At 33.6% G+C, this 25,604-nt stretch overlaps 2 protein-coding genes across 3 annotated transcripts in view; one reads left to right on the top strand and one right to left on the bottom strand.

Annotated features, from left to right (window-relative positions):
* Nucleotides 1-215: 215 nt before the first annotated feature.
* On the bottom strand, nucleotides 216-1,153 carry LOC133850332 (uncharacterized). The gene has a single exon (XM_062286391.1). The coding sequence runs from the start codon at nucleotides 1,033-1,035 to the stop codon at nucleotides 322-324; it is 714 nt and encodes a 237-aa protein (XP_062142375.1). The 5' UTR covers nucleotides 1,036-1,153; the 3' UTR covers nucleotides 216-321.
* A 2,586-nt stretch (nucleotides 1,154-3,739) lies between these two features.
* The window catches only part of LOC133835546 (uncharacterized), a 37,056-nt gene continuing 15,191 nt past the window's right edge, over nucleotides 3,740-25,604 (top strand). Inside the window, exons 1-3 of one of the 2 annotated variants that reach the window (XM_062265633.1) lie at nucleotides 3,740-4,418; nucleotides 6,321-6,661; nucleotides 6,692-7,616. In XM_062265633.1, the coding sequence (XP_062121617.1) occupies nucleotides 6,589-6,661; nucleotides 6,692-7,616 (998 nt within the window). In that variant the 5' untranslated portion in view covers nucleotides 3,740-4,418; nucleotides 6,321-6,588. Of the gene's footprint in view, nucleotides 4,419-6,320; nucleotides 7,617-25,604 lie in introns of both variants that reach the window. The other variant, XM_062265563.1, reaches the window with a different exon arrangement.

Below are 25,604 nucleotides of genomic sequence, written 5' to 3'. Positions count from 1 at the left end.
ATAACAAATGCTGTCGAAGAAAAATTACAGCTCTATATCTTATAGTCTCTGAGATCTAGGTGTTCATACAGACAGACGGACAGAAAGACCGAAGTACAGACGGACATGGCCAGATCGTCTCGGCTGATCAAGAATATATATATACTTTATAGGGTCGGAGATACGTCCTTCTACCTGTTACATACATTTCCTGCCGGCACAAAGTTATAAAAAAGTTATTGTGGAAATATCTTGTGTATTTTTTTGTTGTATTACATTTTAAGTGATTTAACTTTAAATTTAAGCATTCCAAGTGGAACTCAAATGGTAAAACTAAGAAATTCAAACACGATAACGCATAGCATTATCTTCTGTATTGGAATCTGACTTTAGCTCCGATTTGACCTGCATCAAGCTCATCGATTTGTTAGTTTGCAGACGTCGCTTTGGACGCAAAGCATCTGTGGGATTATTCGCATCATTTTTGCGCATTGCTTTGGGCTTCAGCTGCTTCTCTCGCTTCAGTTTTGGAGTGGCCAAAGTGTTCATATTACGTGGCGATAAAGCCAGGCGACGTCGCGCTGCAGTTGAAGCGCTGCCTGGCAACATTTTCACAACATTTGGCTTTGCTGGCACTGCGGGTTTCGTCTTCTTCAGCACAGTTACAACTGTATTCAGTGTTGACTCTGTGGAACCGGATGATTCGTTGATCAACTTCTCCTCGGACTTTTTCGCTGGCATTGTCATGCGTTCGATCAGATCGTTGAGCACTTCCTTCTTGGCCAAAGCAGGGATCAGCATGCGGGAACGTTTCTTGGTCAAATGCGTCGCTGTCACCACATTGGTCGTCATCTTGGTGGATTTCTCTTTGGGTGTGGAAACCATTTTGCTGCGACTTGACTTCATTTTGAGTTTCTTGGCCTCAGTTTTTCGAGTTGGATACGTCGGACGTCGCCCATCGATAGGAAAGATCTCTTGCTGCAATTGCTCTTCTTTTTTTTGCTGGCGATAGCGCTTCCTAAGCATATCATATATTGATATAATGGGTCCATCCATTTTGGGGTAAAATTGAAAGCTTTAAAAAAAATTCAACTTAAATAATGCGTACAATTTTATTGCAGAAGTAATTGTGTTTGTTTTTGATAACTATGCAAGTAAGTAAGTAAGTATAACATTAAACTAAACAAAAAACTAAAACGAAATAATGAAGTTTAGGTCGAAGACAAATTTTTCTTAAAATAATGCATCAAAATATTTTCCAACAAAATCACATATTTTGCACATTGTTCTTAGAGAATTGGTTTTCATTTTTTAAAAACTACGCAAATGATCACATAATTTGCCCACTGTACTAAGAGAATTGCTCTTAGCTCACAGCTTTTTGCTTACTCGAAAAAATCGTTGCATACTTTTAAGCGGTACACAAAAATAATTTTATACGCGAATTTAGCAAGCAAAAGAGCTAGGTGAATGCGTTATTCTAGCGTATTAAAAACTTTAAATTACTGTTAAGCTATCAGCAAGCGTGTGAGAAAAGCTTTCATAATTGAGCTTTCACTGAACTGATATTGTAACTGTCGTTGAACTCAATTGCAGCGCTGATATCGTTGAAGTTCAAGGTTAAGAACTCTTTTCAGGTTTCGTACATTTTGTAATCTGATAATTCCGACGGTCAAAAAACCGAGGCCCTGAGCTGCATTTAGTTGTATGTATATGTATGTAAGTGTGTGCATATATGAGTTTATTTGTATTTCTCGAATACTCATAGAATATGAGTAAGCGCTTTTTTGTTGTTGTTGCATTACAGATGCCTAAGAAACAGCGAAATTTTTTGGTGATAAGAGTTCATTAAACGCGCAAAAATCATAAAATTCCAATAAAAACGCAAATTGCGAAATTTCAGAGTGAAATTTTCGCTGCTGCAAAGAAAATTAGCATGACAAATTTGTAGAGATCTGCATAATAAAACTATAGAGAGAATGCTTAAAGTACGCAAATAAATAACGAAATAACATAAAAAAAAAAAATGTAAAAATTAATATGCTTTCGTGCGTGTATCTCTTTGTATGCATGTGTGTGTGTGGGTGTGTGTCTGTGAGTGCGGAGCAACGAACGCACAAAAAGAAAGAAAAGAAAGCAACAACAATATGTTATCAGCGCAGTCCAAAAAGAGCTGAACAGTAAACACCTACAGACACACACACAGACAGACAAACGTACACCAAAAGAACAACAACAACAAAAAAAAAGAAGAAAAAAGTTGCGAACCGCGCAACAAGAACAACAACAACGAAAGCTGTTGTCAGCTTTAGCTTTTCAAGGTTAAGAGCAAGTGCGTGTGCTTTTGAGTGCGTATGTCTCGCTGTGTGTGTGTGTGTCGGTGAATGCTTGCGCTTGTATTGGTGCCGCGCACACAGTGCGTAACAAATACAACAACTACTAAGCAAATGGCAGCTGGCAAAAATTAGAAGCAAAAACAAAAACAAGCAGCAAAATGTTTATGGCGCACATGCTATAAACTAAATAGTCCAACCTCTCTTTCACTCGGCTTCGGCTTGGAGGATAAAACTAAATAATCACCGTTATAGTCGCAGATTTGCCATAGTTCTATATAATGATAGACCCGGTGCAGAGTTCTTCTATAGAAACATGTTATTTTCCATTTGGGATTTGATCAAAAAAAAGCTCGAAAACAGCTGACGCATTTTATGGATCTCGTCTCTATGTGCGTTACGCTTTATTTCTCCTTCCTGGTGCGTTATTTGCTCTTGTTCTTGTTGTTGTTGTTGCGCTTGCTGCTTTCTATTGTCAAGTTTAATGACTGATAAGCTTGAACAGCCGAAATATAAACGAAAATTCAACACGCACAACGAGTTCCAGTCATTTCGCCATTTAGAATACATCACCCCAAAAAAAGGTTTACTTTTTTCTTTTTTTTTTATAAAGCACATTTCGTTTTAACACAATTCTGGATTTGTTGGCAATACGTGCCGGAAATGTTATACATATTTCCAAAACCAAAAAAAAATTATAATAAAATAAAATAAAATAACAAAGCGAAACCGAAAACGTTACCAAACTTGAATAACGTCAATCTACAAACTTGTCAAATTACTATTTGCTACACTGCGCAAAATTGCGTATACGTAAGTGAAGCAGCAGCTTGAAAAAATCACAGTAAGTTTTATTATTAAAATGCTTTTAAACTATGATTTACAATTAAGTAATATTATCAGTTTGCTTTCTTGAAAGTTCTATACTCAACGTTTGCTCTCAGTGTAATCTTAAGCAAATTTCTATCACCAAGCCAGCGACTAATACTTTTCTTCCTCTTCATCTGCTGCTGCTGCTGAGCCTCATAAAAGCTTTTGTTGCTTTTATCGGTTAAGAGTTTGGTGCGGTTCATGGTTCACATGCGTTGACAGATTACATTGCCCATAGCGATAGCAGAAGAGAGCACATTACAGCGCTGCGGTTGCTCTCTTAAAAGCATGTAAGCTTACAGCAAAGAGAGTGCCAGCAAGAGCGAGACAGGGAGAGAGAATGAGATACAGTGTAAGAGGGTGTGTGAGCTCCATACGCACGTGCAATGGCGCTGCTTAACTTTTGGGGAGAGACAATGCGCCCACAGCAGTGCGCAGCGCAGCGCTGTTAAAATATTGTCATTCATGCGCTCTTTGACGTCGACTGCGACGCAACAGCAACAGCACACAGCAGCAGCAGCAGCAGAAGCAGAAGCAATGTTCAGACAACCGTTGATCAGTATGAGATCGAATTCGGCCGACGTTGGTTGTTCGTAAAACGCGCCGTTCGTTGTCAGAAAGTTGTCGTTGTCGTCGTCGTCGTCGCATTCGTCGCCGCCGCCATCGTCGTCGTCGTTGCCGTCGTAGTCGCTGTTGCCGTTCAGCTTTCAATTCCAATTCATTTAGTCGATCGGCATAGCACTAGAAGCAACAAACATCATGCACTAAAAGCCTTTTTTACATCTCTTCGTTACGTTCCGTTTCGTTTCGGTTTCTCGTGTTGTTCGCCGTCGTCTACTCTACTATACAACGTTCTGTGCGTGAGTGTGTGTGTGTGTGTGAGTGTGCGTACGTGTGTGTGTATTTTATTTTCTTGCTCACACACAACAAATGTGTAAATCAAACAAATGCATATGCAAGTAAATGGAAGAAGAGCAAGAAGAAGTGCTATCCTCTCGCACAGCTGATTTTAAATCAAAATTTTAATAGCGATCCAACGACGAGTCTACCCCAGTCATCATCAGCCGTCCCCCGTGCTCACCTTCCCCCACCCAGCAAAACACAACACAACAGATCAGCCAGCCAGCCAGTCAGTCAGCCTAAGCGAATTTCTTCTCCACCCCCTTCGTCGTCATCCTGCAAGCCAACAACGAGATTCTTCGTTAAGTTGCCGATTCAACGATTCGCTGCTTTTGGGTGCGTGTTGTTTTTTTTTTTGCGCTTTTCTGTTTCTGTTTTTGTTTTGCTGTCGTCGTTATTTGTTGTTGTTGTTTCTTGACACTCGTTTGTTGTTTTTGCTATGTTTACATTTATATTCCCCGCATTCACACATACACAAAATGCATGCACGCATACAGTTGCATACATTTCGTATACGTGCACGAAAATGTAAACTGACATTTTGCTCTGGCGCTTTGTTTCGCGCGGGCTTTATTAACAAATTATAACAGAAGTTGAAATCTCCCTCGCTCTCTCTTCATTTCTTCATCTCTTCCTCCCTCTCATCTCTCTTTGGGTGTCCGCTAGACGCGGCTTAGACGGTCACTAAAAATTTCATTTGTTTTTTTGGTGACTGTGCTCGAAGTTTGCTTTGCAATCCATTTAAAAAGTGACAGCGCATTCCCACAAAAAAAATTAAAAAAAAATATCAACAATTGTGTACAAAGAATAAACGATTTTATTTATAGTACGGAATTGGCAAGTCAGTCTCCAGTGAAAACAAGTGCGAAAATTAACAAAAAATAAAAAAAAACATAAAATCAAAGCTAGCAAAAATAAAACTTGGCATTGTGTGTACTATAAATAGTTGACAAAAAATTAATACAGAGTACTAAGGAACACTTATAGCTACAGAATTGCTATGAATATATTTTCAGAATAATTGTTATGTGTTACAAATTATTAAATTATTACAGAAAATGAACAAATTTAATTCCAAGATTAAATACAGTAAAAATTTTAAGCAATTTCATAAATGCTTCCTAAAATTTTAAATTAATTTTTATACACAAAATTTTATTTATGTGTAGTTTAAATTTGTATTATTTTAAATGATTTGTGGATACAGAAAATTAAAGAATTTTATTTTTAAATCAACTAAAGTAAAGATTTCAGTAAATTTCATAAATACTTAGAGATTTTTTGTCTTAATTGTTATACACAATTTTTTTTATTGTGTGTAGTTAAGACATTTAATTTTTAAAATTAGTTAAAGAAAATTGTAAAAATTTCCTTAAAATTACAAACTCTGTTTATGTCGGTTCAATGTTTCTAGAAACTTAGTAAATGTAATTTTACAACAATTTTTAATTTGATTTTTCGTATACAAAAATAATATAAACATAATTTTTACAATTTGTTCATTCAAAGCAAAAATGGAGATGTGAAAGTTAAAACAAAAATTATTAAAGAAATTTCATAGATATTCATAGCCATAGGCTTTTGTGTGCATTTTAAATAGTAAAAAAAGGAAGAAAAAACAAAAATAATAATAAATAAATAAATAAAAAAATAAAAATAATAATTATTACTCGGTACTGTAGGAAAAAAATTAAAATTCGATTCTTTTAAATTGTTGAATGCTAAAAATTTCAAATCAAAATTTACATCAAATTTTAATATTATGATTCTATCATTATTATTACACTTATTTCCTTTTTAGGCGTAAAATGTTTCCAGCTATGAAAATTGTCGAAGAACTTGATTTTATTTAACCTATTTTTTGGAAATTCAAATTTTTTCTTATTTATTATGATTCATTTCATTCTTAAGTTAAATTCGGCGACAAATTTTTCCAGCTAAGAAAATAGTTGAAGAACTTTATTTTATAATAGAAAGATTATTAGTTTTATTTTTTACATTTCATTTTAGAGAATTTAGTCAGTTGAATTTCAGTTATGTTCGAATGAAATACTAAATTTATGTTGGCGGATATTATTATTATGAGGTTTGCAGCTGATTTCAGGGCATAATTCTACGAAGACAGCTTTAAATTTCACATATAATGTTTATGTTGAACTTATTGTATAACTCTTGCAATAATTTTTAATCAATTTCATTATCTTTGCAACTCGTTTTTATTTTTTTGTATTTTTGCAGCCTCTGCGAATTATGAAATGTGCTCAAAAATCGCTAAAAAAAAAGATGCCAACGAGAAATGTTGAATGCGTTAAGCGAAACGTGTTTTAAATGAAATCCTTCGTTTCAATTAATGAAGAAACGTTTTTACATTTACCTAAAAGGAAAAACGTGAAAAAAGAGTTAATCCAAAACTGAAAAAGGCAAGAAAGAAAGAGCGAGAGACAGAGAGAGAGAGAGAGAGAGAGAAAATACGATAAGACATCACAAACATCACAAAAAGGTGATAATGATTATTTCCAAGGATCTTTTCATATTTGGCGAACAAATTTTTGCAACAATTATACCAGAAGGTGGAGTCGCTCTCGCCACGCAACAACAACAACAACAACAACAGCAACAGCAACAGCAACAACAACAACAGCAGCAACAGCAACAGCCGGCAATTATAAATACGACAACAACAGGAGCAGCAGTAAATTCAAAAGCAGCAACAGCAACGACAGGAGACGAAGTCGCAGCAACAGCAGCTGAACAAGTTGTTGAGGAGTCATTAAAAGTAGCAGCAACATTGGCCACAGCTCTGCCACCAACAGCAGCAGCAGCAGTCCAGCAACAACAACAACAACAACAACAGCAGCCAGCAGCAGTTAATACTAAAACATCGTCGTCATCATCAGCAACAGCAGCAGCAGCATCAGCTAAACAGGAAACAGTTGCAGTTGTTGCTGCCAACAACAACAACAACCATACCAATAACAACAACAACAGGGCAACAACAAAAATTTCAAAAATTCCAAAGGCAGCTGAAGAATTGAAAGCCAAGAAGCAAAAGGCAAAGTGTGAATCGCTCAAGTCGCAGACACATTACGAAAAAATGCCAATGAATTTGTTGCTCTCTGAGAAGGAGGAGGAGCCTAACGCCAACGCCAACAGCAGCAGCAGCAACCACAGCATCAGCATTCACATTGACAACAGCAACAGCAACAACCACAATTCCGACAACGAATCATTAGCAATGGAACAGGAACCGTTGGTTGCCACCAGTCAACGTAATCTGGCCAAAATTGTTGCCGATTGTCGCCTACAAATCGATGTGCCGTCAACAGCAACAGTTGCTGCTGCCGCTGCTGCTGCCACAGCAACAACACCAGCAACTTGCAGCTCTTCAACAGCATCCACAACATCATCAACTGAATCGTCGTCGTCATCTTCTTCTTCTTCTTCCACATCCTCGGACTTTACGCACACATCACAAACGACATTACCAAGTACGGATAATCTGAGCAAAACTTGCAACATGCTCGATCCCAAAAGGTGAGTTTGACTTTTTTTTTACTCCTCTACTCTTTATTTTGTTGTTTTTTTGGTTGACCCAATTTCTTGCCCCTCGTTGATTACATGCAATCAAAAAGAGATAGAGAGAGGGAATCACCCTCCAGTTAGAATCAAAAGTCCAGTTTTCTTAACCAACAAAAACAAAACAAAACAACAAAAAAAAAAAACGGGCCAAAATTTCACCTACTAAATTTGGGACACCACGCAAAACTGCATTCTGCAATCTCCACTCAGAATAACTGCAAAGCTGCATGCAAAGTTCCCCCTCCTAAGAAAAAAGAAAACAAAAATTGTTTTTTTTTTCGTTATAAAATAAAAAATATAAGAAAATAAAGCTGTGGCGAAGTTCTGGACAAGGAGCAGGTTTTTGACTTAAGCTGCAGCCGGTGTTGCTTCTCTCTCTCTCTCTCTCTCTCTCTCTTTCTCTTCCCGTGTTGCTGTCTCTTTCTCCTTTTGTGTCCCCCAGCTCAACAGTTGCAACAGTTGCCTCTGTTGAGGGGGGATTATAGCCATGTGTGTGCATTAAGGTAAATGCCTATATTTTTGTGACTTGTCGCCCCTCATTGCTCTTTTCTTCTCTCCTCAGCTCTTGCCTCTAACTTTAAGCTCCAGCTGTGTGCAAGGCTTAAATGTTGCAACCACAACAGTTGCAATATTCTTGTTATGCACTGTGAGATTTAACTACATTTAAAATATGTGTGCGGAACTCATACTGAATTCTTATTTAAAAAAGGAGAAATAACGAATGTTGTGGTATTTTAATATACTAAAAACTATTACAAATTTATGTTTTAGTATTTTAAAAGTATTGTCTTCCTCTCAATGTTGTTCCTTGATATTTCAACACAATTTCTTATTAACTTAATAATATAATGTGTATGAAATTTAAAATTTAAATAATATATATGAAGAAATATTTAAAAGATAGGATTCATAGAAATCTTTGTTATTTTTTAAAATAAGTGATTTGCTACTTTTTGGTATTGTTCTTTCAATATTATTGTTCTTAAATGTTTCAACAGCATTACGTATTAAGTTAAAAATAATATTCATTAATAAAAACGCTTTTTTAAAAAGATTTTATATTAGAGTCATGCTCACAATTTAATGAGCAGTATTCTTAAAACTCTTTAAGCTTCGCCCTTCTTTGTAGCTCATTCGTAAACGTTTTACTGACTAGTGAATTGTCTATTAATACAAAAAATGTTTCCTTTTTTAGCGTAGTTCTTATGTCTAATAATTTATTTCTAGTTATATTTTCAACATCTCATTCGTAAACGTTTTACTGGCAAAAAAGTGACTAAATTTATAACAAAATAGTGTTCTCAGTTCTCATTTATACCTTACATTCTTATTTGGTGGACCGAAAAGTTCTTCCAATAACTTAATCATTAGTTATATCATTTAAATGCTTTAGTTTTCTCTGTTTCTCTTTGCTCTCATTCGTAAACCTATTGCTGGCAAATAAGATAGTTTTTTTTAGCCTTTATTTTCATTCGTGAATGTTTTACCAATAAGAAAATGTTCTTATTTTTAAGAAGACTCTTATTTATTACATTTCTATATTTAGTTTTCTTATTCCCACTTTGTTCTCATTCGTAAACGTTTTGCTGACTAAATAACTGCTTTGGCATACATCACAAAACAATTTTAACGAGCTCATTCATTAGTTTTCGCTTAAGCATTCTGGTGTCAGATAGAATAAAGTCGTTCTCTAGCCAATCGCAATGCACTCGTGAATCTTTCGTTGTGTCCGTTGAAGAAGAATTGCACTACGTTTTCTCCCATAAACATTTCAAGAATTTCCCCGCCGAAAAAGTGAACCACTTACCAAAGCAAACACAAACACAAACACACACACGCACAACTCTGTTGCCTGATTCTTGTGCTCCACATTTGGTGGACAACATCTTGCTGCAGTTTGTTTTTTGTGTTTTTTTGGTGCCAATCTGATAAATATACATACATATATACACACATATATATCTTTGGTATATACGCAATACATAAATTGTTTGTTGGCAGCTGGCAAACGAGCATCAGATCCATTCTACTACCACTTGCTCTCTCTCTCTCTCTCTCTCTCTCTCTCTCTCTCTCCTTCTTTTGCTCTCTGAAAATCGGCAAAAACTACCAAAAAAAAAATGGAAAAAAACTGGGTCAACTGTGAACCAATTTTCAGGCATTATTGCGACAACAGATGTACGAGATTTCAGCAGGAGAGAATAAATAAAAGGCACACGTAAAAAAGAAACTGCAATAATCAAGAGAAGAGCAAAAGCGAAAATACGAAACGTGACAACAACAACTTGAAGAAGAACTTCGGAACTTCTGAGCTCTCTTCTTCTTCTTCTTGTTGTACAGTGAGTGGCAGAAGTGCATGCGCAGTGCACTTTAAATCGCATAATAATTGAAAATTTATGTTAAATGCACATAATGAAGTTGCACTCAACACAAATACACTGAGCGACAACAATGTGCACATTGTAATTTAATTTACTTAATCTTGGCAAACTAAATTGCCAATGCAAAAAAGGAAAAAAAACGAGGCTGAACAACTTCTTGTGGTTCAATTCAAAACTCTCAACCTTCTTCCACGTTCTTCTCGTTGTATTTTTTATTTTTCTTCCCTTGCCACATAATTGAACTGTGAGACTGCAATTCAAATTAACCGAAATATGCACTTGAATCCACTCACAAGCCACTTTATGAGGCTCTAGCTCAAGTCTCTTAACTACACAAGTGTTTTATGTGTGTGTGAGTGTGCTAAGTGTGTGTGTGTGTGTGTGTAAATTTGGTAATAGACGTCAGTCAGTTAGGCAGTTAGATTGTCAGTCACCTAGACAGCTAGCAAGTGACAACGAATTAAAATAAAATTTACAAAAAAAAGTGCTGGGAAACAAAACTGAAATAAAAAGTAAATTTTATTGCAGTTGCAAGAGAACTGCAATTATTACACTGTGCAAAAAAATGGGTTTAAAAATTAGGTAAAAAATTGTTGAATAAATAAACTTCTATAATTCTTTGAAATAAAGTTTCCTCAAAGAAATTATAAAGAATTATTAAAAGATCATTAAAAATGAATTAATAGTCAATTATTACACTGGGCGAAAATAAAACTGTGTTCCAAAATAAGATTCTTTAATTCTTTAAATATAGAAAATAATAAAAAACAAAATCAATAAATAATGAAACCTAATTAAAATAAAATATAATCTAAAAACAAACAGAAGTGTAAAGTAATTTAATAAGATTGTAACAACATCCATTATTACATTTGACGAAATGAAAACTATGTTTAACAATAAATATATTTGATTTATTAAATAATTCTTCATTCAATTATCATCAAAATGAACTAAAGAATCGAATTTAACAATAAATAACAATGGAGCAATATGAAAGATTGAAAGAATATTTTTCATAAAAAACTAAGATTTATTTATAAAAGTTGAAAAAAATTCATTCAAAAACGATTTGATAAAAAAAAATTATATGTAATAATAATATAATATTATATTATATAATCTCTCAAATTCTTCATCGTTTTATCGCATTCAAATAAAATTTAAAAATATAATTACAATTAAAAAACTAAGATTTATTTATAAAAGCATAAAAAAATTCATTTAAAACAATTTGATACAACAAAAAAATAATAAGTATCTATAATGTCTCAAATTCTTCATCGTTTTATCGCCATCAAATAAAATTAAAAAATATAGTAACAATTAAAATGCTTGAAAGTTTAATTTTAAGAAAAAATTCAGTTGAGGTTTTGTGCAAGTTTAAATAAAAATTGCATGAGGAAATTTTTATTAAATTGTTTGAAATATATTTTACTTAATCTTTGATTTAAAAGCTGGTAACCAAATGTATATTTTATTCTTTTAAATGAATTTTAAAAAACTAGTGGCTTTCAAAGAGTTTCAACTGTTTTTCTCTGCTGCTTGATTGAATAATTGCGTATACTTAATTTAAACCATTCTACTTTATAGAGAATAATTGAATAAACTGCCAACAATTAATCTAGCTTGATGCCTAAAGAATAAAATACACTTTGTGCTGCATTTTTTGACAAGTCGTTTTCCCACTTCATTTGTGTTTAATTGAATTAAAGTTTTTTTCCTTTTTTTTTTTGGCATTTTACTGCAGATAGCTGAAATTTTATTGGTCGGCAATTTGTGCTACTGGCTTACTGAATGTGTTGCATATTTCCAAAGATTGATTAGTTTTATTGTTCCTATCCATCAAATGAATAATAAAACCAGTTTTTAATTGCCATTGAGCTGGTTTCTTGAACTAGTTCATTCTACTTTCAAAAATCAAACAAAAACAACTAGAAATAGAGTAGAAAAATAAATAAAACTACTGCTGCTCGTCTTTGGTTGAAAATTTTGCATTTCTTTGCTAATAGTAAATTAATTAATTGAATAAATATTAAGTTTAATTAAATATTTACTTAACCATCTCAAAAAGTGGAACGTTATTATCTGTGTGTCGCTTGGCAATCAAAACTAACTTTTGAAAAAGGGCGAAGAACTGCAAAGCTCTTCAGATTTCATGATGACTCGATAAAATTTTGTGGATCACATGATAAGCCACACGTCTTTGCAGTGGGCTTAACTATCTTAATTAGTGTCGAAGAATACGAGAGATTTGTGGTAGATCATTTAGTTTAGATTGGGTAATTTTGGAGGATTTAAAATATACAAATTTTCATAGTTTAGAATACTGAATATTGAAGTACTTAAACTCTAGTATATAATGAAATATTTCTAAATGAAAATAAATGAATAGAAAGTATTTGAGTACGTAATTAGGAAATGCATTTATTCACAGTTTATAATACAGAATGATGCGGTATTTAATCTATAGTATATACTGAAATATTTCTAAATAATTAAAATAGATTTTTTCATGGTTTAGAATACTAAATAATGTAGTTTTTAAATTATGGTGTATACTGAAATATTTCTAAATGAATTTAAATGAATAAAAAGTAATTAATATCGTAATTTAGAAATGCATATGTTCATGATTTAGAATACTGAATGATGCGGTACTTAAATTATAGTACAAACTGAAATATTTCTAAGTAAAAAGCAATTCAGATTGTAATTTAAAAATATAATTCTCAGAATAAGCTTTCTGTTTTCTCGAATTTATAATTCTTTAAAATAGAGTGAAGTATTTAATTTCTATAAAATCTATATATATTTTTAAATACAACTAATATAGCAAGAAAGAAATATAGTTATTTAATAAATAAATATTTTAATTTTACATTTTTTTTATTTATTGGAATTTAGAATTCTTTAGAATAGGGAATGATGCAGAATTCAAGTTTTTATATTATATACTAAAAAATTTCAAAATAAAAATAAATGAAATTTGTAAATACTATTTTCAAAGTAAGTTTTCTGTTTGTTAGAATTTGGAATTCTTTAGAATAGGGGAATAATGCAGGAATTCAATCTTAGTATATACTAATATATTTCTAAATAAAAATAAAAAAATATGAAATAAAATTTTCAGATAGAGTTTTCTGTTTGGTAGAATTTAGAGTACCGTATAATATTCAATATGTCAATTCTATTACACACCAAATTATTTATATTCAAACAAACTAGTTCTAAATCAAACAAAAAGTATTTAAGATTGTAATTTAGAACCACTTGAAAGTGACTTTTCTGTTTATTACAACTTTGAAATCTTTCTGCAATTTGTCGATAGAGCAAAATAATATTCAAGCCTTGTGCATCACATCAAATTTCAAAAGGCCCGCAAGCTCTTAACTTTTGTTTACACTTCGGTAACCGAATAGCATCGGATTGAAAATGTTTTTTTTTTTCTTTAAAATGCTGATGCTGATGATGATGATGATGCCGATGTTGTTGATGTCGATGCGATTTGTGCGTATTGCCTCGATTTCATTTCCATGCGATCGGCTTCAGATCAATTCGGAATTCGAGCGGTTGTTGTGCGATTAAAGTTTGTTGAACCCAAAACGTCAACTGAGAAGAAGAATGAGAATGCGAAGGAAAAACCGAAACAGTAGGCGGAGGATGGAAGAGGAAGGCAACGCGCATTCTTGGCACACAAACAAAACGCAAACAGAAACAAAAAAACACAAAAATTTCATTCAGTGCCTTGGCATCTTATTTATTTATTTTCATTTTTTGTTGTTGGCTTCATATTGTAGCCACGCCTCCTGCTATAACGCCTACACACAGCGCCACCAACTGAAAATGAAAACAAACAAATTGCAAGCACTGAGATGAAGTCAAAATCAGTTCGGATTGGTTTCGTTCCGACTCCGAAATGGAGAAAATACGAGTATTTTCCCAACTAGGCTAATGGCGCATAGCTGATGCAAATGTTCGATTCGATTTCTATGCAGCGAGTTCAATAGCTCCAGAGGGAACTCTGAATCGATAGCAATTGCAATTGCCAACGATATGTAATTGATTTCTATAGTTTATTGCCCACAAATAATTGAGTTACTATCGAAAGGGTTTTCTCAAAAGATTTCCATTAAATCAAAAGAACTTTTTGTATATTTTCTATATTCTAAATGTTTTTTGCCCACATACAATTGAATTATCGAAAGGGTACTAAAAATTAAGAATTAATAATATTCTTAAGGTTATTTTCTATACCTTTCATTGTAGAAGTTATTTAAGAAATTCCTTTGTATTGCAAAAAACTTTTATACAAATCGGGTCTGACAACCAGGAATGGTTAGTACTCTATGGTATATTTTCATTGTAGAACTATATCAATATACCAAATAATGACATCGGTATTCTCATGCGGTATAATATACTTAGTATATTTAGAATTTTAAATACACTATGGTATACTTTGAAAGTCGTACTACATATACCAATATACCAAATAGAGACCTTTGCATATTTTAGTATTTTTGTGTGGTATATTTCTAGTATAGCTGGAATGTCTAGTAGTTTATGGTAAATTTCAAATGTACTATTATATCAATATAAATATAATAAAAACTTCGGTATATTTTAGTATTTTTGCGGTATATTTTGAGTATATTTGGAATGTTTAGTACTCTATGGTATATTTGGAATGTAGTACTTTACCAATTTGTCAAATAAAGATTTTGGTATTTTTTTAACTTACTTGTTCTAAGAAGTTTCATCTAATCAACAGAACTTAGAACTTTTCATTATGTTTTTATATAAAAAATATTTGAAAGAATTTTAAGAATAAAGAATATTCTTTACGTTCTTTTCTAAACCACTTTTTACATAATTTCTCTGACGCTCAAATTTCAGTTTCCAAAAATTTCACTTTAAATTCAAGCGGCTTTTTTTATATCAACTTTTTTTTGTACCCTTTGAGAATCTAATCCAAGAATGTGTTGATCTTTTATGTGTTTTTTTTTTGCAACCCTTTTTTTTTGCAAACTGAAACCGGTTAATAAACTTGTATGTGGGTCAAGTTTTGTCTTGATAACACACAAACACACGCACATAAACGCACACTAATAATAATAAAAAAGCAGCAACAGGCGTGTCGAATGCAACAACAACAACAATAAGAACTTTGAGCAAACAAACAACAACAACAACAACAACAGCAACTCTCGAAGGGGCAACATTAAATGGCGCATTTGAATTTAGTTGCGTTGAGTTGAGTTGGGTTGGGTACAAAAAACATGGACATGGGTTCGCTTTTGCGATTCAGCTAGTTCTGTTTAGATATTATTAGAATAGAGACGACGCATAGAATTTCATTGTTCATTGTTGGGCAAAGCATCTTGCGGAGCTTCAGTTTCGGTTTCAGCTTGAGATTCAGCTAGTTTTAGGTAGATGAAATCAGAATAGATGAACAATAAATAATAGGCCAAACGCAAGCGCAGGTAAAGCCCAAAAGAACTTCTTTTTTTTTGTTGTATTTTCGTGGAAACGATCCCACCAAACAAAATATAAGAATAGATAACGTGAAGTGCAGCTGTCTTGAGGCAGCTGCAATCGTTTCCCAGCAATTTGAGCTACAAATGATAATCAAAATATTCCTATTAAATGGTTAATTTAGTAACCCAACCAAATGAGTTTAAATAGAATTTATTAACATCTCGATTTGACGTAAGGATTCATATGATCTTAAAACAATTTCTTTGGGTTTGCCTTCTACATTTGTCATAAGAATTAATATCAGTTGTATTATAGTTTATTTTATTATACTCTTGATGTCAATATCTCAATTTATCGTAAAGATTGAAATGAACTTTCTTTCTTTCTTTATTTTTTGGCTGTTAATGTCTTGATTTTGTCGTAAGGATTAAAATCAGTGTTATATAGGTTTATGATATGCTTTTTGTGGTGTCAATATTTAACATTGATATGTCAAATATTGATCATCATTAGTTTGATATTATTCATTATTATTTATTTTTACAAATTTGAAGTTTACTATTCTCTAGCCTATTCACTGTGTCTCATATCTGCAGGTTTAATAGATTAACAATTCTTTTAGCTAAATAGCTTTCATTGTATTTCTCATCATTTACTTGTTCACTCTTCTTATTGTTGCCTTTTTATTGTTGATATAAAGGTTTTTTCATTTATTACAATCAATACTATATCCCTTGTTGTTTCTCTCTTACCTTCCTTATTTCTTCCTTGTTTGCTATTTATAATTTTTTTCATCGCAATAAACTGAATTACAATGCATTAATTTGCCATTGTTTTTCTAATTGCAAGTTCATAAATTCTCTTTTTTCAATAAATTTGCTATTTTTGTTAAAATTTTGCTGCATTTAGATCCTTTCATTTTAATTAGGTACATCATTTTTTGCTATATAAATAGTTATGTAAATTCTTTTTTTTTTAATTAAATGGTATTGTATTCGAATTGTCATTAGTTTTCTTATTGAAACTTCATTGTTTTTATTTTTTCACCAAATTTCTCATTTAATATGTTTTCTTTTCCAATTTTTCTTATGATCTATTTTTAATGTATTCAGTTAATTTCTCATATTTTTCTTTTTGTTTAATTTTACTTATTTCCTACACTATTTTTCTTCAAGCCTCGCCAGTTTTTATTTGCTTACTCAAGCTCTGACTCGACTCTGAACTCTTTTGCCTATTAAAGATATATAGCGTAGATAATTTATGTGTATTATTCTGTAGCAGATTTGTCGATCTAAATCCTCATTCTATTCAAGTTGAATGCACTTCTTGGGTTCAGCACACACAAATCTATTTCAATGTCTGTGCTCTCTTGCTTTGAGCTGTCATTTCTTCTTGTTATGATCTGTCGCTTGCTGTGGATAAGCTATCTCTGAGTGTGTGCGAGAGTGTGTGTGTGTAAGAGTGTGTGTATTTGTGAGTGTGTGTGTGGGCGCCCAGATGTCAACATTGAGGTCTGGGCCGGCTGTCTGGCTGTCTGCCTTCAGCTTCAGCTTCAGCTGGGAGGTCTTTGCATTAGCATGCGCTGCAATGAGAGAGAAGAAGAGAAGAGAACAGAACAGAGGAGGAAGACGAAGGAAAAGTGCATTGCGCAATGCAAAAAAGAGTCGCAGACAGGACAGTGTTGGAGAAAATTGCAATTTATTATAATTTAATCTAGAATAGAAAATTAAATAGACGCGATGCGAGACGCTCGACTGTTTGTTGCATACATTGTTGTAAGTTATCGCCTGGGTTTTATCTACCGTTAGGCCTGTGGCAGTGTCAATAACACAAAGTGTGTGTGTGCATATGTGTGTGGGCAGTCCAAGAGTAGAGAGGGGAGAGGGAGGGGGAGCGAGTGTGTGCGCGGGGGCGTCGTTGAATCCAACTGCAATGGAGGGCAAAGCCAGCGTCGTCAGCGACGTCGACAACTGTCACTGTCACAGTCACAGAGCATGAAGTCAACGTCGACTGCGACGTCGACGCTGGCAGCGCAGTCTGCGGTTGAATGTATGTTGTTGCATGTGCTATTGTTGTTGCAGCTTTGCTTTGCTTTGCTTGTTTGCTGCTTAGCAAACGAATAAAAATTAATTCAAAAATAAATTATTGTCATTGTCATTTGTTGTTGTTGCAAGTTATTAGTTTAAATTGCGGTTGCAACAAGAGCAACAACAACAGCAACAATAACAACAACAACTGCGGCAGCAACAGCTGTCAGTTTTCATTGTTGTTGCCGACAAGCTCAGCGAGTGTCGTTGTTATTCTAGTTGTTGATGTTTCTTCAGCCATTGTCGAGTGCATTCACTTCTATTGCATTGTGTGACCTTTGCAAGTTCACGCCAAATGAACGTTCTTGAACTCGCCGCTCGTTTAGTTGTGCACGTTTTAACGAGCCCCAAAAAAACCACTGCACATGGCGTATACTCAATATGCAATTTGCATTTTTACAACCATTACGCATACGCCCAATTGGCTGTTGCTGGTTCGGGTTGTAAACAAGAAACTATTAACTATGTTTAATTTTCGAAAAAATAAATAGTAATATGCAAAATTATCAGCAAACTTCATTAGTCAATGACATTGGCAAATTAGCATTACTTTTTTTAGTTTTTAGCTTTTTTTTTTGTGCTATATATTTTACGACTCATTAAAAGTGTCTGAGTGTCTGGAGGTTGGCGACGCTTGAGCATAAAACTAAACTATGGCAAATTGCATAAGAGTTGTGCATAAAACATGCATCTAACTATCCTTTTGGGGGAAGCTGGAACCGCGACTGGCTCAACACTCATTAAATCATTCAAATTGCCCGGCAATAAAATGCCCAATGAATTTTGTAAGGTAGCCAAAAAAAAAGCAAGCAAAGAGAAACAAAGCGCAGACTGAGACGAAACAGAGCGATGCATTTAAACCAAATTGCTTTGCCTCACTTTACTCTAGATATGAGAGTGTGTGTGTGTGTAATGACATTAGGCCAACATAAATAAATAAAACAAGAGCCGAAGCAGCTGTAGTTGTATTTGTGGCATGATGCATTTGGCTTTTGAGATGCCTCAGCATCAAATCAACAAGTTTATGAGTTGCAATTTATATGAAACAACTCACAAAATGCTTTCAGCCTCCTTCTTCTTTATCTTCTTCCGTCTGGCGCTTTTGTATTGTTCTCTTTTCTCTCACACAAACACACACACACACACACAGAGAGCTATTACATTAAGATCTACAGACAGAGACAAGAGCAACAACAAACAAAAGAATCTAAAAATCAACCGAAAAAAAGGCGGCTAATAACCTTAAGTTGCTCTGGCTAAGAGCGAAGCTGAACAATTTTTCGGTAATACACTGTACTTAAAAGTTTGGCTTGTTTTAAATTTGTTTTAGAAATAAAAAATACGAATTATAGCTGTCCGTCAAAATAACAATTAATTGTAATCTTAATTGGCAAAGCAATTTATTCTTTCCAATAACTTATTATAATAGAGAAATGGTTAGAATTTCTATAAAGATAAATTATAGATATATATAATAATATTTTTTTGTATTTCATATATTTTCCAAATCATTAGTGATTTCTGGGGCACCTCTGATAATTTAATAAAATTTATGTTTAACTTTTCACTATTTCTTTCTAATGATAATGCAGAAATGGCTATATAACTGTTAAGATTTCTTTTACTTAATTAAGTACTTAATTCCGTGATTTTTGATTTGATTCATTTTAAAATAATTTGTACCTTGAAAGCATTTATTTTTGATAATTTTTATAGTACACATTCTTTTTATCACGTTTTTATTATATTAGAAAAAAAATTGTGATTTACTTGTTTCTGCTATGCACATTATTTTTAAGAAATTAAAGTTTTGGACAAGCGTAATATAACCGTATATTTTCTTTTCATTCTATAAATAAAATAAATATTTCGTATTTTTTATATTAGCCCTTTCGTTTTTCATTGAGGATTCCTCTTACTTTTTTAATTTTTTATTTGTTATATTTAGTATTCAATACTATATTTCATTTTAGAGAAAAACATATACTGGCTTTTCCATTTTAGCTTTTTTTTTGAAGCTGTGTAGAACATATTCCTTTTATGAATATACATATTTTTATGTGTATTCGAAATTATTTGTTTTAACTTTATACTTTTTTATTTTATTCTATGCTTTTTCATATTACAACTTTATTCAGTAGGAAAAGTATATTTAAATATAGTTGAATATTGCTTAACTATTTATTAGGCTTGTCTTTGTATTAATTTCTTTTGTTTTATCTAACTGCAATTTCTCTCAGTGCAATCGCGTGTATAACATTAAATGCTTCCAGACATGGACATATGTGTGTAGCCAAATGATGGGGGAAAAGGCACGCCAAAGAGTGTGTGTGTGTGTGTTTGTGTGTGTGTCTGTCTGATGTTGTTGTTGGTGTTAGCCGGCTGTTGTTGCTGTTGCCATGTTGCGGCCCCTATCTCCTCTCTCTCTCTATCTCTCTCTCTATCTCCTTTCCCCTACTCTTTTCACTCCGTTGTCGGTTGCGGTTGCTGCGTCGTGTCTTTCACATGGCGTTTTCGAGAAACCTATAGACCTACATTTTAAACAAATTGCGTTTTTCTCGTTGTTGTCGTTGTTGTTGCTGTTGTTGCTGTTGCTGCTGCTGTTGTTTTTTGTGTGTTTGTTTTGTTGCTCTCTGGTGTGTGATGTGATCAGCATTTGTCTGAGTGTGTGTGTGTGTGTGTGTGTTTTCTTTCGCTGTTGTCTTTTTTATTATTCGACTGCGCGTTGGCTTTTCTTCCAAGAAGCGCATGCGACGCTCAGTCGCTGCTGCAGTTAATGATGATGAACAGCAGATGATGATTATCGTGGCAGTCCAAAAGTCAGTCAGTCAGTCAGTCACTCGATGAGGTAGTCACTAAGGCAGTCAGATAATCAGTTAGTAAGTTATTTACTTGGCAAGTTTGGCAGTCAGGAAGTCAGGGAGTTATTCGGTTAGTCACTCTTTCAGTTTGGGAATTCAAGCAGTCAAGCAGACTGTCACTTATTTATTAAGTTAGTCAATCAATCATATATGTAGTCAATTAATCATATAGGAAGTCATTCTGGCAATGTAGCAATCGTTGAGTTAGTTAGTCAATCAGCAAGTCAATCAATAAGTATGACTGATTGACTGGTATTTTTGCAATGATAAAGATTGTCAGCTAGTTACTTTAGGTGTTAGTCAATCACTTCATTAGTGAGTTGCTCACTCAAAGCAGTTATCGAGGTATTCAATCAATCGATGAGTTAGTTAGACAATCAGTAAGTTTGATTGAATCAATCAGTAAGTCTGATTATGAAGATTGTCAGTTAGTTATTTAAGGTATTGATTAAATGAATTCATAATTTTGATGATTAGTCAAGGAAGTCACTCAGTCACTTAATGATTTACTTTAGTCAATCAGTAAGTTAATAAGTCAATCAGTTTTTCAGTCTGTCCATCAGTTAGCAATCTGTCGGTAATGAAGACAACATGTTACTTAAGCTACTTGCAAAAGCATTCGGTTAGTTAGTCAATCAGTTGGTCAATCATTAATTATTTGGTTGGTCAGTCAAGGCAGCTATCGATGTGTGTCAATCAATCATTCAGTCAGGCAGGAAAGCCTTATAAGGCAGTGAGTCAATTAGGCAGACTTACAGTTATAATTGTGCTATTTAAGTTGTTAATAAATCAGTCAGTCAATCATTTCATTATACAGATGTTTAGCTACGCAATCAATCAGTCAGTAAATATACAAGTCAGTCAGTCAGTTAGGCAATCAGTTTATGAAGATGTCAGTTAGTTTTTTTAAGAGTTAGTCAATAATTTTCGTATGTATATGTTCAATAAAGGCAGTTATCAATCAGTAGGTGAGTTTGTAAGTCAGTCAGTAAGGCAGCGAAGCAGAGAGGCAATGAATCACTAAGAAATTTAGTTAGTGAATCAGTAAGTCAGTCAGTAACTCTGTTAGTAAGTCAGTTAGTAAGTCAATCAGTAAGTCAGTCAGTAAGGCAGTCAGTAAGTCAGTCACTGAGTTTGTAAAGCAGTCAGTCACTGTGGCAAGCATTTGACTTGTTGCCTTGCCGCATCTTTTGTCTTGCTGCTGCTCATCACGATCTTCTCCAACCAGCCATGAGTTGTTCTCTCTCTTTCTCTTTCTCTCTATCTCGCTCGCTCTCGCCCTATCAGTTGCTGCTCTCTCGCTCTGTCAGTTCTAATCGCACGTTTGTTGTTTCTGCACCATCATCAGCTTTTGTGTTTTATTGTTATTTTTGTTGTTGTTGCCTTTTGACGACTGCGTCATCAGCGCACGATGCCAACAGCAACTCCTACTTCTTTTGCTCTCTCTCATCCTCTCTCTTCTCATTCTTGCCTGCTCCCTCTCTCTGTCTTGCTCTCTCTCTCTCTCGTCCGTCTGTCGCTCTGGCTTGCGGCAGTGGGTCTTCACTTTCGCCAATTCTGAGCTCCACTTGGCAGGTTCAATGGCCCCGGCATTGTCGCTGCCTTCAACCGTTGTGGCTGCCGCTGTCGCAGTCGCTGCCGCAGTCGACGTCGCTGTCGCTGTTCGAGCGCCATTCGCACGTTTTTAACATTGTTTGAAGCTTTGACTTCGACTTCGACTTTGGCTTTGACTGCGTTTGACTGGCTAACATGATGATCGGAGGTTTCGTCGCGTCATGCGTTCATTTCTTTATTTGTTTGTTTTCATTTTTGTGTAGTGCATTTTGTTTGCTAGTTTCGCCTTTTATCATTGCAACGTCTCTCTCTCTCTATCTCTCTCTCCCTCTTCTCCAACTTAATGACTTCTAAACAACGTCAGACGATCACTTGGAACAGCTACTTGCAATCGTTATTGCATTTTTATTCCCCCCAATCATCGACTCCAATGCAAAACAGTCGAAGTCTGCCAAGTCTTCGCTTTGTGCCTTGCTTTATTCCCCCTTCGATTCTATTTTTGGTCTTTTATAGAACTGTTCATGCTCAGAATGAGCTGTAAACACATTCGCTATATGTAGAGAGAAGCTTCAAGTTTTATAATCCTAAAACTGAGAAAATAGAGCACTTGAGATTTAGGAATAAATACAGGACTTTCAATAAAGAAGTTAGGAAGGAAAGATTATAAGATTAATCTTTAAATATCATTTTGGAAATTAATATTGTTTGATACAATTTAAGATTAAAAACGAAAGATTATAAGATTAATCTTTTGAATATAATTTTAGAAATTTATATTGTTTGGTATATTTTAAGTTTAAACAACTTTCTGTCCCACATTAAAAGCCTATTAAAATTAAGTTTCAAGTATATCTTGATCCTACTTTATAAATTCAAACTCTTATATTCATATTCAACTTTATAAGTTCAATCTTTTATAACCAATATTATAATCAATATATACCTTTTTAAGTTCAATCCCTTATAGTTAATTTTATAATCAATGCATTTCTGAAATGTTTACAATAGCATTTATTCAACGGAACCGTCAAATTACTAAAATTCTAACAGTAATGAACGTTAGATTGCAAATGTTCGTTACTGTTGAGGACATTAGCCCAGTTAAGCGTCTAAACAAATGACGTTTTGGAGTCGTCGAGTAGAAGAAAGCATGCGAACGTGTGTTTATAGTATATATCACGACTGTAGTATATACACAATAGCGACTTAACACCTTCCCCCATAAAAAAATCTACGAAACTAGCTATTTTTAGGTATTTAAAGCCACACAAACTTATGCAGCCAGCGAACCGGCCAGGTTATCACTAAAACAGTTCAATGAACCTTTTTTTTTCAACTTTCATAATTCGAACTGAAACTCGGAAATAACAACAAAAACAATGACAATAACAAAATGCAAAATACAAAAACACTTTCAAGCTTGTACTCGTACTTGAATGCGATAATTTAATAAACATGATATTTTCCCACAAGCGCGTCTCTCTTTGACATTATGAAACAATGTAATAATAATCTCTCACAAATACGCCCAAAAACATAAATAGTTCGAAGTCTCTGCAGCTCTGATGATGATCATCATCATCACTATTATCAACATCATTATGATGTTGTTGGTGAACCCATCAATTTGGATAGTTGAGACAAAGTGACGTGATATAATAACACGAATTAAGCACATATTTGGAACGTCATAAAAAACGCCCACCAAATATGCGCTTATAAAACAAAAAAAAAAACTCTATACTTAGCCATATATTCGGTAAATTGGCTAATTGGCTGATTGGCTAATGATTGGCCCGGTTTTAAAACCAAAAATTATCGACACAAAAAAAAGTCAGAAGCGATTGTAAAGTCTGTTGATGACTTTAACTCATATTAAACTACAATATTTATAAGGAATAAATTTCGAAGGTAGGCAGAGAAAATGAGATGTTTATTAATATTAAAATAGCTATTTATTTCCAGCTTTTTTTTGGTTGTCAGGGTATAGATCATATTTTAAATTAATATTTTGCCTATAAATTATTATAACTAGCAAATTAAAAACACAGACAGAAAAAAGTAAAGCTTAAGAATATAAAAACTGTTACTTCATTTTAGTCTATGTATATTTAATGAATAGATATTAAAAATTAGTATTTTTATGGTTTAATTTTAGATTAGATTAAATAAGAATTGTTATTTTAAATACAGACAGAAGAAAATTGAACATTTATTGTTTTGTTATACCAAATATACTAATTGGTATATTTTAGAATGCTTTCTTATGTCAATTTAGTATATTTAAATTATAATACCGCACTATTTTGTTAAGTTTTTAATAAGTAGATACTTTAAGTTAGTATTTAAGAAATTTTTTTTATGTACTGGAAAGAAATGCTCTTGTTATATTGATATACCAATATACTTCTCGGTATATTTCTCTATGTTTTGGTATATTTTAATACAGCACAGTGTAGCAAGGTCTTTTTTGTATTTAACACATTGTTGAGCAAAGGGAATTCTGCTTTTCAGTGTTTTTATTTTATTTATTTGATTTTTTATATAATTATCTGCCTTTTGCTTTTATGACTTTATTTTAATGTCTATTCATAGAATCAATTTTAACTATAATTGACTAAAAGTGGCATATTTCTTAATTGAATAAGAAACATTCATAACATTTCTTCAAGCATTTAGTTAACATTTGCATTCCCAGCCTGTAGTTTGATATGAAATTTGTTTAACCAAGGCATTTCCGTTTTTCTCCCACGCAATTGGAAACATCTCTCACAATATGTAAAGAGTTTTGTGTGTCAAACTTTTTGCTGAGTCAAGTTCAATGCTTTTTAATTGTTGATTTTGGCGCTATGGAGACGCAAATGCAGATACACAGACACTCACACATACACACACACTGTACAGCAGGTGTAGATTATAAATACATAGTATAGCATGTGTGTACCATATATAAATATAATGCAAGAGACAAGGCCACGGAAATTTGTTGTTGTTGTTGTTTGCAAACAGATTTCACAAAATGCGCGATTCGTTCACTAATTTTAACGTCACACAAAGTTGCATTATGGCTAGAAATGAGTCTGCGCCAGCCTCTCTCTCTCTCTCTGTCTCTTCTTTTCTCTCTTTCGATTAGTTGATCTGTGTCTGTGGGCTTTTCTCCACCTTTCGCCTATTGCATTGTTTATGACATTTCGCCTGCCTTATTTTTCCGCAGTCAAAGACATTTTTGTGCCGACTTTTTCCTCCAAGTTTCACTGAGTTTTCTTTTCGTCAGTATTTCTCTCCCTCTCTCGCTGCTCTCGCTCCTTCTCTGTCGGTTTGTTATTGCTTTTGGTGTGGGTCGCATCTGTATAAACAAACTGATTAACACTTCTCGCTGGCACGCGCTGTTATCACTCAACTGACACAGCGACTGTCACTTGACAGTGGGTGAAAATGCCAATGAATTTCATGTTAATTGCGAGCATTTCCCCCCTTTTGCAGCGGGAGTGTGTTGGCTAGGGATGCGACTGATAAGATAATGACGGAGAATGAACTGAATAAAATGCTGCTGGCTGTTAAGTGCAATTACAAGTCAAG

Source organism: Drosophila sulfurigaster, chromosome 2L (genome assembly GCF_023558435.1).
Source record: "Drosophila sulfurigaster albostrigata strain 15112-1811.04 chromosome 2L, ASM2355843v2, whole genome shotgun sequence".
Lineage (NCBI taxonomy): Eukaryota > Metazoa > Arthropoda > Insecta > Diptera > Drosophilidae > Drosophila > Drosophila sulfurigaster.
This window is presented reverse-complemented; position numbering and strand designations above follow the sequence as displayed.

Coding starts and splice junctions, on each gene's coding strand:
- LOC133850332 (XM_062286391.1), bottom strand. CDS start 1,035: ATGGATGGACCCATTATATCAATATATGATATGCTTAGGAAGCGCTAT.